The sequence below is a fragment of the Myripristis murdjan genome, chromosome 22 (genome assembly GCF_902150065.1).
Source record: "Myripristis murdjan chromosome 22, fMyrMur1.1, whole genome shotgun sequence".
Lineage (NCBI taxonomy): Eukaryota > Metazoa > Chordata > Actinopteri > Holocentriformes > Holocentridae > Myripristis > Myripristis murdjan.
This window is the reverse complement of record NC_044001.1, coordinates 2,378,991-2,395,286: the sequence shown is the minus strand read 5'-3', so window position 1 is coordinate 2,395,286 and position 16,296 is coordinate 2,378,991. Positions and strand designations below refer to the sequence as shown.

Genomic DNA, 16,296 nt, shown 5'->3' with positions numbered 1-16,296 from the left:
TGTGGGAGGCACATTCTTACCGCACTTTCTTCTTCTTCATTTTTTATTTTTTAAAAATACTGATTTGCAGAAAGTAGCATTTGCATGTTTCTGTGCGTACGCAGCGCTACATATACATCTGGCCCCAGGACTTTTCATGGTTTACTGGGTAAGTACCCACGGAAATTCAACCTGAGACACTACATGCATGGGACAGATGCATGTTACAGTGTATATTACTGTAAATATTACAGTACATAATACTATACTTCCCCATGCTGTGCACTCTGTTATCAAAAGACTTTTATTAATTTTTTGGTAACACTTTACAATAACAATACAATGCCATAATGCTTAATTAACTGTTAGTTAATGGTTATTATGGCATTTACTAATGTGAATAATATCTACAATAACCCTTAAGTAACATATAAATTAATACCTTAGCATGAACAGCATTAGTAAATGATTCTGAGACACATTAGTTAACGGTTAGTTAACTGTTACTTAATGTTTATTACCCGTTACTTAATGTTTATTACGGCATTAACTAATGTTAATTGTTGTACTCTTATTGTAAAGTGTTACCAATTTTTTTTATTATTATTATTATTGTTTACGGAATATGTTTTTTTGAAGTGAGAAATTAATTGTAGTGCGGTTCTTACATCACCTTTTAGTGTCAGAGAAAGAATAGAGGAGCTGCAGAAAGGAGACTTCTCCACCACTGAAGGCACATCTACAATATGACCACTGTCCTAACATGTTTCAACAGGAGCTTTTCAACTGATTTCTGAGCAACACTGCCACCTACAGGAGAGAAAGCAACATTGACACTCCAGAAAAATTAGCTCTCACGTCTTACAATTCAATATGTATCTGACTATTTAAGCTTTCAGGTTTAGGAATGAAGTATTTCGCCTGAGAGCAAAACTCTGTTGAGATGCAATATATATCACTTTAATATTAAAAAATCATTACCACGATATATATGAGACATTAGTCTGATGACCATGATCAAACAAGTCCATTACTTAGGAAAACAAACTCCTCCAACACAAATCAAACTCAGTGAGGCTGATCAGACGACAACACCCAGAGAGCAAAGAGAGAGGGTCAAGCTGTAAAACTGGTTCCTCGTCTCTGACAATAAACAGGTGAGCATTTAGGAGAAATGTCCTGACATAGCTTTGCACACTGTCTGATACACCTGACAAACCGGGAGACGGACACACACACACACACACACACACACCGAGAGACAAATGATAAGATTCAGCCTCAGAGTTGACCCACGACTTCCACTGAGGGAGCAACTACAGCAGGAACACTGGTAACACTGGGAATACTGGACCTTCAACCTGCTGCTGACTCCGCACTGAACAGGAGTTTTAGAAAAGCCACGACTCAAAGTGACTCAAGAGTGAACGTAACTTTCACAAGGCATCTCACAAGGCATGTACAATATTTTATTACCTTCTCATTTTGTTGTATGTAATTTATTAGTGTGTCTTCTGTTTACCACTGTTCTGTGTTGTTGGCTACATTTTCTATTTAAGTTGATTACAGCTGTGTGAGGAGCTACTGTCCAAGTCAAATTTCCCCTCAGGGACAATAAAGTTGTTTTTTTTTTTTTTTTCCTTTTAAGGAACTTCCCAAATAAGGAGGTGATACTACAACTGACTGACTGACTGACTTCCTGTTTGAACCGTCAGCCTGGTGAGTTTTTCTCTTCACTCAGAGACAAAATGGCTTCCAGATCAGAGGAGGATCTCTGCTGTCCTGTCTGCCATGACATCTTTCAAGATCCTGTGGTCCTGTCATGTAGCCACAGCTTCTGTAAAGCCTGTCTGCAGAGATGGTGGACAGAGAAACCAACAAAAGACTGTCCAGTTTGTCAAAGAAGATCTTCAAGGAGTGATCCACCTCGTAACTTGGCGCTGAAGAACCTGTGTGAGGCCTTCTTACTACATGGAGATCAGGGAGCCTCAGCAGGGTCGGAGCTCCTCTGCAGTCTGCACTCTAAGAAACTCAGGCTCTTCTGTCTGGACCATCAGCAGCCAGTGTGTCTCGTCTGTCTGCATTCAGACAAACACACCAACCACAAGTTCAGACCCATCGACGAAGCTGCACGAACACACAGAGAAGAACTTCAGAAATCACTGAAGCCCTTACAGGAGAAACTGGAGCTCTTTAATAAAGCCAAAGGAAACTGTGATCAAACAGCAGAGCACATTAAGGTCCAGGCCCGACGCACAGAGAGGCAGATTAAGGAGGAGTTTAAGAAGCTTCACCAGTTTCTCCAAGAGAAAGAGGAGGCCAGGATCGCCGCTCTGAGGGAGGAAGAGGAGAAGAAGAGTCGGAGGATGAAGGAGAAGACGGAGGCTCTGAGCAGAGAGATAGCAGCCCTTTCAGACACAATCAGAGCCATAGAGAAGGAGCTGAGAGCTGAAGACGTCTCATTCCTGCTCAACTACAAGGCTACAGTGGAGAGAGTCCAGCGCCCCCTGCTGGAGGATCCACAGCTGCTCTCAGGAGCTCTGATAGACGAGGCCAAACACCTGGGCAACCTGAGCTTCACTGTCTGGGACAAGATGAAGGAGGTGGTCTCCTACACTCCTGTGGTTCTGGACCCCAACACTGCAGATCCAAAACTCTTCCTGTCTGAAGATCTGACCAGTGTGAGACGAGGAGAGAGACAGAAACTTCCTGATAATCCAGAGAGATTTGACCACTACAGCGCTGTCCTGGGATCTGAGGGCTTCAACTCAGGGACTCACAGCTGGGATGTTGAGGTTGGAGACAGTGAACACTGGTTAGTGGGTGTGATAGAAGAGTCTGTCCAGAGGAGGGGAAGCAAACTATCTGTATCATGGAGAATAGGGCTCTCTAAAGCTAAATACTCAGCACGCTCCCTACCAGGTCCAGTAACTGATCTCCCAGTTCAGAAGAAGCTCCAGAGGATCAGAGTTCATCTGGACTGGAACAGAGGACAGCTGACATTCTCTGATCCTGATACTAACACACACATACACACCTTCAAACACACTTTCACTGACAGGCTGTTTCCATTCATTAACACTGGAGAAAAACTCCCACTGAAGATTTTACCAGTGAAGGTCTCTGTAATGGTGAAACAGCGCCGTTAGAAATAGATGACATCAACAACAGTAAACAACAACATGATGAAAAAGAAACACACAGAAATGTCAGTTATAAAAAAAATAGGATTTAAGGAAAAAAAACACACCAATGTATATCTATATCTATCTATCCATCTATCTATATAACTATATCTATGTATCTATGTATCTATGTATCTATCTATGTATCTATGTATCTATGTATCTATCTATGCATATGCATATAGATAGATAGATAGATAGATAGATATAGATATAGATATAGATATAGATATATGTAAGGACTCACATGGCTGTTGGACTCCAGGCAGGGCCAAAGACATTGTGCCGTGGAGATTTAAGATGTGTTCTGGCCAGGAGTTCTATGGAGTAGGAGTAGTAACATGGAAGGGCACAAGGCATTAATTTCACCTAGGGCAGCAACATAAGCAGAGCCGCCACTGATTCAGCAAATTGAGAGAATGACTTGGACATGTATGTGGGTGGATTTATGGAGGTGTGTGTGTGTGTGTGAGGATGTGTGTATGGATGTGTGTGTTGGCTGTGTCTGATGAAGTGGCCACACTCACAGATGTGAGCGGCTGTTTTTTTGTTGTTTTTTTTTAATGTGTGTGTGTGTGTGTGTGTGTGTGTGTGCCTGCTGAGGTGGTCTGCTGTGTGTGTGTGTACATATATATACATATGGATGTAATAGGTGCTTTTCTTTGTCATTTTATATGTATAAGGGTGGAAGTGATTTTAACTCAGGCTGTTCTCATTCAATGTTCGTACAAATTCCTACGAAAAATATTGCACTATAATTCGTATATTTCCCACGTAACTGAACCAGACAGTTGTGATCATGTGACCTATGCACTGCAGGCTGGTCTTTCTGTGAAAACAAAATAAATGGCGGACATTCCTTTTATTCTCAGTGGAAAATGCAATATTTTAAGATAGCTTATGCATTCAAATGTGTTTTGATAACATTTCTAGCAGGAAATGTGCATTTTATTTCCAGAATCTTCATTCAGTTAATGAATATGATGTTTACTTTGTTAGTTATTGCAAAGATTCTTTCAGGTTTCTATGGTTGCTATGGTTGTTTCTATGGACGCTGCTACCACTGTCGCTGATGTAGCTTCCGCTTGGAAGTATTTTCCTCACTGTCACCGTGGAAATCTGCAACACGTTCTCACTCCCAATGCATCAACAGCCTGACGAATGGTCAGGGTCCCTTAGCGTCACATGGCGACTCATTAGGCACCCTTTCTCGTCAGTTTTCGAAGAAACCAGATGGCAAATTGAGGACGCAGACATGCCGGAAGTTCAACATGGGGATGCAGAGGTGCCGGCGTGGTCAGTTATTATCAAGGGTGTCGTTACTGGATGTCTACGATCAAACAAAAGTTTACTCACATGGGATATACATTAACGTGACGGGAAGGTCAACAGGATGAAAATGTCAGACGATGTGATGACACTTTTAAAGACTTACAGTGCAGCAACAAAAAATGGCACAGACATGGGGTCAACATTTTTGGAAAGCTCTTGACCTCTACTATCATGCCCAATGGCAAACCAATAGGGGGCGCCACTGACTAGTGTAAAAACATGGAAAAAACATGATTTGACTATCTTAAGAAAAAAATAAAATAAAATCTGACCAAACAGGCGTTCTTCCCACACCCAAAAACTTTAATTAAGATTGCAAAATTAGTGATCACAACATCACATAATAGACATAACATATTAGAACTACAAAACCTATGGCGCAGGACACCTCTGTGTGTTGCAGCTCTGCACAAATTGTAGTTCTGGTAGCCCTCTTCCGGGTTAGGGTAGTTTTGAAATTAGGTTTAGAAAACATACATACGGTAGTTTTTCAGCAGCAAAAGTATAACCTTAACATGTAGCCTATGTTTATATCACGAGTAAAGATGTGTTATGAAAAAAAATGAATCTTTAGCACCATTTTTGACGTGTTTCTATGGTTTTTCCACCCGCTCTGTTTCGCTGACTGAAAGGGTTGTGTTCAATGGCGTAACATATCAGCATATTATCAACTTTCATGCACTTTATTACACTTTATTGACTTTATTGATGAAAGTCAAATCAGACACGTCGCTGATAAACATTAGGATTATGGGTAATGTAGTGCTTCTCCGTGATATGACATCGCAAATAAAACGTCTTTTCTTAAAATAAAGTTGATATTATACGGTACTTGTGGACTCGGCAGAAGCACATGCCATCGTTACACAACCTCATATGGTTACAACGTTATGGCTAATAATCAGAACAACTTTTCAGAATATCAATTAAATTTGCACTTCCGGGATCTATGAACCACCACCCACAGCGTGACGTCTTTGAAGCCGAGAATCCGTGTGTCCAGCACAGATCATCGCTGACTTTCAGTGGATACTGTTTGTGTGGTGACAACACGGAATTAAAACCATAGAAATCTATAATTAAAACAGGTTATGTGCGAGGAGCACGCAATGCGTTATTAAGAGGTCGTGCTCATTTCACGGATTTCTGTGAGATCAGGTTGGGAAGACTCTATTACCACGTTATATGATGCAGAAAACGTCACGTTACCATGACAACAAAGAGTTAGTTGACGCCCCAAATGCTTCCTGTGGCGGAGTTCTATGTAAGTCTGTCGGGTTACCCAATTCGTCGAAAACTGATGAGAAAGGGTGCCCAATGACTCGGCATGTGACGCTAAGGGACCCTGACTGTCTTACTTTGTACAGTGTGTACAAATAATATCAGAATGACGACGTGCTGATAACTTGACATTTATTTGATGGACTGCAGACAATACGTGCACATAGGAAGGCTGACTTCCACCCACTGCCCGTATACCTGAAGACACACCTCCTAGGTACGTTGCATGAACCAATAACAGCAATCAACAGGCAAACAGCAGATGGCGCTAGAGCACAGTACAATGGCACATATCAATGTCATTCCAACAATGACTTGCACACAATATGAAAATATTACCCTGACCATTCGTCAGGCTGTTGACGCATTGGAAGTGAGAACGTGATGAAATCTGGGGAGCATGGGGTTTTGGATGAAGGGCAGCGGATCTTGCAACCTGATCTCACAGAAATCCGTGAAATGAGCATGACCTCTTAATAACACATTGCGTGCTCCTCACACGTAACCTGTTTTAATCATAGATATCTATGGTTTTAATTACGTGCGGTCACCACGCAAACAGTGTCCACTGAAAGTCAATTAGGATCCATGTCGTGCTGCACACACGCAAACAGTGTCCACTGAAAGCAGTAATGCATTGCAGGGGCTTGTACAGGCACAAATGATCGCTCGTATTGCAGAATCGAAGAATTAAAACGGACGGCCTTAACATTAATCTATCATATTGGTGAGTTATCAAGGACATTTTCGGTTTTTTTTTTTTTTTTTGAGAAATAAAAACTTTAACACGGTGACAGGGAGGGAAATACTTTTGGGTGGAAGCTACGTGGGCTGCAGCGATAGTAGCGTCCATAGCAATGATAGAAACCTGAAAGAGACTTCGTAATAAATAACAAACTAAAGATCGTATACATTCACTCAAAGAAGATTATGAGAATCAAATGCACGTTTCTCGCTAGAAATGTTATCAAAGCGCATTTCAATGCATAAACTTTATTAAAATATTGCATTTTCCACTGAGAATAAAAGGAATGTCCGCTATTTTTCTTAAGGCTCTCGCTCTGGGGCTCGCGCATGCGCGCTGATCGCTCGTGCTGCTGGAAATTCGTAGGAATATGCACGAACATTTGTGCATAACTTTTCGTATAATATCATACGAACCGTTTCATGAGAATACGTTGTTTTAACACACGTTTTGTTTTTTAAGGATGTATTGACCATTCTTATAGACGATGTGTATGAGGACCATATGATGGCGTTTTCTCGTTTCCAGTTCCTTTTCATATTTTTAATGATTGCTTTAATGTGTGTGACTGGATGGGGGGAGGGAAGTTCTTTTATTTGTGTTTGTGCGTTTGTGTGTGTGTGTGTGTGTGTGGTGGTATTGGTGGTGGTGGGTCAGGGTGGGGGGGAAGCACTTTGCGCTGCATTTTGTTTGTATGAAAGTGCTATACAAATTAAATCTGATTGATTGATTGATTAAAGAGTGTATTGATTGTTAATGTACTGGAGTATTGTATTGTGATTTTTTTTCTGTTATCTTCAACATTTTCAATCATTATATATTTCTTGCAGGGTATGGCATTTGATATACATGTAGCTTTTTTGATGTCAAATAAATCAAATCAAATCAAATGAAAATCTTGACTGACTCTGATATTTGCAGCAACATCACCAGGCTCAGCTGAACACTTCATGTCCAAAAGGCTATATATCCATTTGAGAAAAGAAATCAGAACCTCATAGTTTGTCCTTCAACATCTTCAACATGCAGACGATCCTGGACTTCAGTGATCTACTGTCCTTCAAAAAAATCAATAACAGGTTGGAGGTTGGGGGGCAGAAACTGGAGAGGGGCGCAGGCTGGGAACGCACCTAACCTGACTTCTGCTGGGACATGAAATCAAAATGATCTGTTGAATTTATTCAATTTTATCTCTTCCTTGCCCCTAATGCACACTCTTAAAAATATTTAATTATGTAATTCGCTTTAATTTCTGCAACATTCAAGCTCAAGGTCATGTGATAAGGCCAAGGAGAAGGATATTTTTATGCAAAATTTGAATAGTTTTGCATTACAAGCAAACTAATATATGGCACTTTACCATTTTCACCAACTGTGGATGCATTAGTCACAACCACAGGGTCATGGTCAAGATCAAGATCATTGGAGGCATGAAAAAAATATGGTGCAAGCTCAGATCAGGAAAAGGCTGATAGGCACCTCCTCCACGGGAAAATATATTAATCTGCTTGTGAGATGAACAATAGCAAAGTATTCAGATTTTTGAAAACATCCTTTACCTGGACCTTATCACATGACCATCAGCCAAAGAGGTCCCCAGTGTTGCTGGACTCTTGAAACCCATTAAAACCCGACATTTTGATCCCAGGCAAATGATATCATTAATCTGTGCATTCCAACATGTGAGCTTTTTGAATGACAGCTCTGCCTTCAACAGTGTAATTTCAACTCAATTCCACAAGATGGCCCCAATGTTTCATTTTGGTTGTGTTTTTGTTTTTTTTTTCTTTTTCTATTTGATGTTCTGCACTGAGGCTGGATGTCGCTGTCATCAGCATCAAACAAATGCAAAGATATTTGTAATGGTATGAATTTAACAAGTCAGTTTCTGAACCTACCCAGCCCAGCCCTGGTAATATTTCCAAATCCAGCTTGATTGATATTATTCTCTGTAGTAAGCCTGAAAAAGGTCTTCACTGGTGTATTTGAATCTGGGATAAATGACCGTTGTCCCACAACCTGCATCAGAGATGTAAGCCTAATGAAATCGACCCCACATGGAAAATCAACCTGTGTTGCAGCTCCATATCTGACATTGTCCAGATCTCTGATGCAGAACTTGCTTTAACCCAGTTTGATAATGGTTTTAACACCATTGTGAACAAACATGCTCCTTTTTAGAAATGTACAGTAAAAGCTAGGTCTGGTCCATGGTTCACTGCAGACCTAGCTGATCTTTTCAGCGGTTGCAGCAGAGCATGGGCTGCAGCCAGGCGTTACAAAGACCCCTCCCATTGGCTCACCTTTAGATGACAAAGGAATCAATGAACTGCTGCCCAGAGAAAAACCAAGTCTGATTACTACCTGCTCTCTTTCATTAGCTCTTCCCATGATCCAAGTACATTCTGGAAGTTTGATAATTTTCTTTCAAACAACAGCAACACTTCCTTTCCCACTCACATTAGAGTTGGGCACAATCCATTTATAGACCAGAAAGAAATTCACCCTCAACATCCTATCTCGAAACTGCATTGCTTAGCTTAAACATCAGAATCCCTGTTAAATCATCACATCAAGTCCAAGATTTCTCTGTCGTCTGTACTCACTCAGGGTTTAGGCTGATGCATAGCTCCATTTCTGCAACTTCCCTGGTTTTATATGATATTGCTCCAGCCCTGGATAGGGAAATGACAGAAAGCTGCTAGACTTTTAAATTGCTGACTTGACCCATCACTCGGGGATCCCAAATGAGAAACGCTATCTCATTTTGTGTGCACTACTGCTGTATGTGCAGCTTAATGATAATAAAGCTTGATTTTATTTGATTTGATTTGATTTGATTTGATTTGATTTGATTTGATTTGATTTGATTTGATTTGATTTGTCAGGCAGGTCTGTCACTGTCTGCCCAGAGACAGAGGTAAAGTTCTAGAAAGTTCACAGAATGAGTGACAGTGTTTCTCGTGAGATAATCTCTTCAAAGTAATGGTCAAACAAATGCTTATTAATCAATGACATTAAGTCCACTCGGAAAATAAAATTTATCTGCAGAAATGTAAGGCTTTGATTGGCAAATCATGTGAAAATTGTGTGCCAACTCCCAAAAATGTCTGCCTGGCAGCAAGATAAAAAAGTGTGTTTCTCCTTCACTCCTCAGATTTCGGGTTTTAGTCATAATGGAGGTCTATGAGGCAGAGAGCTGGCACTCCTGCCTCGTTGAGGCTCAGTATGCCAAAAGTTGAAGCCGATTTGGTTCTGTAGTTAGATTTCCAGAAGCACAACCAATTCCAAATCCTACTACTTTAACAATTTTCATGGATGTGGAGTGAAAATTGTGGGCATTTGAGCAAGTTAAAGAGAAGATTTTTAGATGATTTTCCAGGCCCGCTCCACTCTAGTGATAATGTCACCCACTCAAACTCCACGCAATACACACTCATTATAAACTCAGAGTCAGACCAAAAAAAAGCTCTAAACATAGACTGTGTTTTCTACTAAACTAAAACAGACATGAAAAACTTAAGTTGACACACATAAAGTTGCACTTATGCTGGCCCATTTGAGCTTTGAATGGAGTTAGTCGGCCAAAGAATGAGGTTTTCTAATTGATTGTGTGGGGATAATGCAAAAGCTGCAGGAGGAGTAGTGCGCCGAAATTTGTGCAGAATAATAATAAACTATAATATTAATTTTAATAATATTAATATATATAATTTTAATAATATTAATATAAATAATATAATATAATATAATATAAATTAATGATTAATTAATAATTAATAATATTAATATTAATTAATATGTATGCAACAGAATAAGAAGTGCTGCCTTTTCAAGGCAAACACATTATAAATCATCACCACAATACAAGACATTAGTGGGAAGACCATTACTTAGGAAAACAAACTCCTCCAACATAAACTCTGTGAGGCTGATCAGACTACAACACCCAATGAGCAACAAGAGAGTGAAGCTGTGAAACTGGTTCCTTTTCTACGACAGTAAACAGGTGAGCTGACAAAGCTCCACCCACTCTGATTCAACTGAAAAACTAGGGAAAGGACACACACACACACACACACACACACACACACACACACTCACACACCGAGAGACAGACGATAAGATTCAGCTTCAGACTTAACCCAAAACTTCCACCACGGGAACAGCAACAGGAAGACTATTGGGAATACTGGGAACACTGGGAATACTGGACCTTCAACCTGCTGCTGACTCCTCACTGAACAGCAGTTTTAGAAAAGCCACAACTCAGTGACTCAAAAGTGAAAGCAACTTAACCAAGGCATGTACAATATTTTATAACCTTTTCATTTTGTTGCATGTAATTTATTCGTGTGTCTTGCGTTTACCACTGTTCTGTGTTGTTGGCTACGTTTTCGGTTTAAGTTGATTGCAGCTGTGTGAGGCGCTACTGCCGAAGTCAAATTTCCCCTCAGGGACAATAAAGTATGTCTTTTTTTGGTCTTTCAAGGAACGTTGAGAACGTTGAGAGAAGGAGCTGAGAGCTGAAGACGTCTCATTCCTGCACAACTACAAGACTACAGTGGAGAGAGTCCAGCGCCCCCTGCTGGAGGATCCACAGCTGCTCTCAGGAGCTCTGATAGACGAGGCCAAACACCTGGGCAACCTGAGCTTCACCGTCTGGGACAAGATGAAGGAGGTGGTCTCCTACACTCCTGTGGTTCTGGACCCCAACACTTCCCATCCAGTCCTCATCCTGTCTGAAGATCTGACCAGCGTGAGACTAGAAGAAGGACAGAATCTTCCTGACGGTCCAGAGAGATTTGAATACTACTACGCTGTCCTGGGATCTGAGGGCTACAACTCAGGGACTCACAGCTGGGATGTTGAGGTTGGAGACAGTAAACACTGGGTCCTGGGTGTGATAGAAGAGTCTGTCCAGAGGAAGGGAAGCAAACTAACTGGATTATGGGGAATATGGTTCTATGATGGTAAATACAAAACATACTCCCCATCAGGTTCCATCACTATTCTTCCAGTTCAGAAGAAACTCCAGAGGATCAGAGTTCATCTGGACTGGAACAGAGGACAGCTGACATTCTCTGATCCTGATACTAACACACACATACACACCTTCACACACACTTTCACTGTCAGGCTGTTTCCATACATAAACACTATAGAAAATCTCCCACTGAAGATTTTACATGTGAAGGTCTCTGTGACATTGGAACAGCAAAGTTAGAAACAGATGACATCTATAACAACAACCACCTCCAGAACCCCTGTGACACTGTCACCTTTTTTACTCTGAGGAGTTTGCAGGTCTGCACATATCTATATCTATATATCTATCTATATATCTATATCTAGATCGATAGATCAGTACATATGTGTTTTATTAGATGTTCTCTTCTCCTCCACTGGATCTCCCCAAGGCTGTGTCCTCTCCCCTCTTTTATTTGCTGTATACACAAATGAATGCAGAAGCTATCAAAATAAGCGCCACATTATTAAATTTGCGGGTAATTCTGTTATTGTTATTCTGTTATTGTGACAACTGTGAATATGGTCCTATTTTAAATGATTTTACTGACTGGTGTAAATCATCCTTTTTAAATATTAATGTGGCAAAAACAAAAGAAATATGCATTCATTTTAGAAGGAACTACACTGTCATTCACCCTGTTGTGTTGGACAATGAAGTAGTTGAACAGGTACAGCAGTGCAAATACCTCAGCACTGTGATTGACAGCAATCTGTGCTTTGAGCCCCAGGCCGATGCTGTGTACAAGAAAGCACATCAGCGCATGCATTTTCTTCGCAAGGTTCACAGTTTTAATGTCAACACAGTTTTTATGAAAATGTTTTATTCCTGTTTTACTGAGTCCGTACTTACCTTTTCTTTTATCTGTTAGCATGGGTCACTTTCTGTTAAATCTGTTTTTATCTGTAATTCTGTTAAACTATTCCTCATTTTGCTGAGGGCCCCCTGGAAGACCCTGGAGGAGCCCTGGGGGTCCCCGGTACTCACGTTGAAAACCAATTTATAGGTGCATTTATGTAGATATGTGTGTGAGGATGTGTGTATGGCAGGGGCAGCGGGCCCATAGTGGGCGATAGTGCATCACCCTCCTAAAGCCAAACAAAAAAAAGAGAGAAAAAAAGAGTTTAGATCTCGGTCAGATTGAAAATCGCCCTAGGCGCTCTCATAGACTTACATGTTGAGATTTTTTTTTTTTTTTTTTTTTTTTCACATTTTGGACCCTACAATTCATTTCTATGGGCCCTGGGAGGGCTTGCCCCAACGTGATTTCGTCATATGCACTGATGCGTGCACGGACGATATGTGCAGTGCGCGGATGAGTCGGGCGGAAGGCCGCAAGATGAACATGGCTAGGAACTGCAGCAACTCCATCATTTCATTGAAATAATTACCATTCAGTCGTCAAAATAATATAGATAAATTGGCTATTAAACAATTGGGACCACCCAGACCAAATTTGGCATTTAACTTGATATAGCTATTAAAAAAGACTACCGTGTGTACAATTCATGTCTGGTGTTGCCATCTAGTGGTTGAACAGGAAAACCACATTAAACAATGCAATGTAACACTGTAAAGTTAGCTATCTGACTTTTCTTTATTATTATTATTTTACCCATTGAACGAGTCATCTTAGCCATCATTGCAATAGTTGCCCCCCCTGAGAAATCTGTCAGGAGCAGTGGCGGTTCTGCCCATGTTGCTGCCCTGGGCGAAATTACTGCCTTGCGCCCTTCTGTTCTAGCCAGAGAGCAAGAACTTCCAAGCGATAACGGCCGCTACCAGTGCCCCTCTGGCGGCTACACGCGCCCCTCCCAGAGCAGGGGCGCCAACACCTGCACAAATACCTTTTTTTGGAAAAATACTTTTTATATGGACAAAATCTTGTTTGCATACAAAAAAAGCCACCGGTCGGCATCAGGCGGGCCGGCCGCGGCACCGGCTTGATGCTTACAGGTGCCGCGCCCACCCGGTCAGGTCTGCCGGATCTGACAGGTGAGCAGCACACACATACTGCCATCCTCTCATTATAAATCAACTTTTGTTCATACGCGGCTGCAGCAGCACAACGGACAGTGACACAGACAACATGGTTGATTATTGACTGCGCAATGCGGCCATTCGCCGGTAATTGCGGCATCAGGCGAGCCTACATACTGGTTTATATGCAAGCACAATACATGTGTATTTGCTTAGACCCCAATATTAGACAAGGGCGTTTTTTCCGGGCATTTTCAGTGGAAAAAATATTGTCTTATATTCAGATGAATACGGTAATAGAAAACTGCTTTGCAGCGAGGATGATTTTTTTTTTTTTTTTTTTGCGCTCATGCCGCCCCCCACGTGACATGAAAATATGCCGCCCCGGGCGGCTGCCCGCTTCGCCCGTGCCTAAAACCGCTACTGGTCAGGAGTATGGGTGTTTGTGTTGGCTGTGTCTGATGAAGTGGCCACACTCACAGATGGGAATGGCTTTTTTGTAGTTTCTGTGTGTGTGTGCCTGCTGAGGTGGTCTGCTGGGTGTGTGTGTGTGTTTCTATATATACATATGGATCTTATAGGTGCTTTTCTTTGTCATTTTATATGTATTAGGGTGGAAGTGATTTTAACACATTCTGTTTTTTAAGGATGTATTGACTGTTCTTATAGACGAAGTGTATGAGGTTCATACGATAGCGTTTTCTTGTTTCAATTTTTAAAGATTGCTTTAATGTGTGTCATTGGACGGGGGGAGAGAAGTTCTTGTGTATGAAAAGGGCTATACAAATAAAATCTGAATGATTGATTGATTGAAGAGTGTATTAATTGTTAATGTATTGGAGTATTGTGTTGCGAATTTATTGTGTTATCCTCAACATTTTCAATCAATATATATTTGTTGCAGGGCATGGCATTTGATATACATGTAGCTTTGTCAAATAAATCAAATCAGCTCAAATCAAATGAAAATCTTGACTGACTCTGATATTTGCAGCAACATCACTAGACTCAGCTGAACACTTCAACATCTTCAACATCTTGAACATGCAGATGATCCTGGACTTCAGTGATCTACTGTCCTTAAAAAACAAAAAACAGGTTGGAGGTTGGGGGTGCAGGCAGGGAAGGCACCTAACCTGACTTTTGCTGGGACATGAAATCAAAATGATCTGTTGAATTTATTCAATTTTATCTCTTCCTTGCCCCTGATGCTCTCACTTAAAATTGTTTATATATTTAATGTACTTTCATGTCTGCAACATTCAATGTCAAGGTCATGTGATAAGGTCAGGTAATTTTGCATTACGAGCAAACTAATAAAAGTCACTTTACCATTTTTTACGTCACTTTACCACTTTACGTCACAGAGTTATAATGTCTCCTCCACTTTTTGAAAAGGCAGTTTTGGTCCCCTGCAGTTTTTACTGTCCAAAAACAATGTTACGCTATATTAAATGGAGACAGGTCAAGCACTGGGACCCAGCGGAAAACGGCCGCTCAAGCTGAAGCCTGTTTCCCTTGAGACCGCCCACAAGCTCTTTGATTGGCTCTGCCGTTTCTTCCTAATGTGTGATTGGCCGTTCCCGCTGTCACTCCATATGGTTGGAAACGCGCCTGGGGCGTATTCAACGACGTAACGTTGTGTGACGTTATCTCATTGAATGGTGTGTTTGGTTATAACGTTTTGTAACTGAGAGCAACACGCCTCACAGGTAGTTTTCCTCCGTTTTGTGGGCGTGTCACAGGTGTTATCCAATCAGCACCAGCCTGTATTTAAACCTCCGCGATTTAAAACGACAGTGCTTCATTAAGGCTTCAAAGTCAGCATTTAAGTGTAGCCAGTGCTTCAAATGTTACCCATAATTAAAAGCACATGTATGTGGTAAGTATGATGATAGATCAGACATAGATGATTGTTTTTCTTCAATAATATGACAACTTTTATTCAACTTAAAACTTAAAACATAGTGGTTAGAAAAAAACCACTTTTATTCCATTTTATAAACAGTGGTTGGTAAGTCTATGTCTAAGTGATAGTTCAGCTCACAAGAGGTGCATAAACAGCAGAGAGCAGGTCCATCACCTGAAATATTTATCCTCTCATCCTAAAATAAGAATTTAAGAATTTCCCAGTTTGGGATCAATAAAGTACATCTATCTAAGTACATCTATCTAAAATGAGCAACAAAGGTTATCAGTGTAGTTAGGAACTACAGTGCCCCTATTATTATTGATCCATTTTAAACTGTTGACACAACCCAAAACTGACTAAATTGGTGTGTCCACCAAAGAGAATTCTATTTATTTCCATTTAGCTTCATATCTTGTATTACACCACAATCCTAATGGTCTTAACTGAGCAGACAGATAATAATCCCTCAGACACGGTAATGCCATGCCTGTATCTGCCCTGGTTATGAAAGATTCATGCTTCGTACTGATGTCCACAATCACGTTTATTTTCCTTTCTTCAGAATCATGGAACACCGTGAAAACTAGAAACAATAAAAAAGTTTCAGGAACCATATAACCATGTTATGTACACATTTTATAAACGGAGATAACCAAAATGCATTTTACCGTGTACACCTTGTAAAACCAGCGCTAGATAAAGTTGACGAGCATAAAAGTTCTCTGTGTTGCTCTCGTATAGTGTCTCTCATTTCTGTGGTCTCCCTTTCAGCAATTCCGTTCATGTGACTCCCGCGCAATTTCAATTACTTAAAACATTATGACAAAAAACATATGTATACAAAACATACAGT

The 16,296-nt window shown here is 40.7% G+C and overlaps 1 protein-coding gene and 1 pseudogene across 1 annotated transcript; both read left to right on the top strand.

The window, feature by feature from the left end:
- LOC115353980 (tripartite motif-containing protein 35-like) overlaps positions 1–16,296 on the top strand; it is a 993,629-nt pseudogene that overhangs the window by 866,565 nt on the left and 110,768 nt on the right.
- On the top strand, positions 1,717–3,128 carry LOC115353970 (E3 ubiquitin-protein ligase TRIM39-like). Its single transcript, XM_030044113.1, has one exon. The coding sequence runs from the start codon at positions 1,728–1,730 to the stop codon at positions 3,126–3,128; it is 1,401 nt and encodes a 466-aa protein (XP_029899973.1). The 5' UTR covers positions 1,717–1,727.

Bases quoted from the DNA above. Each gene is read 5' to 3' on its own strand.
- LOC115353970 (XM_030044113.1), top strand. From the start codon at position 1,728: ATGGCTTCCAGATCAGAGGAGGATCTCTGCTGTCCTGTCTGCCATGAC.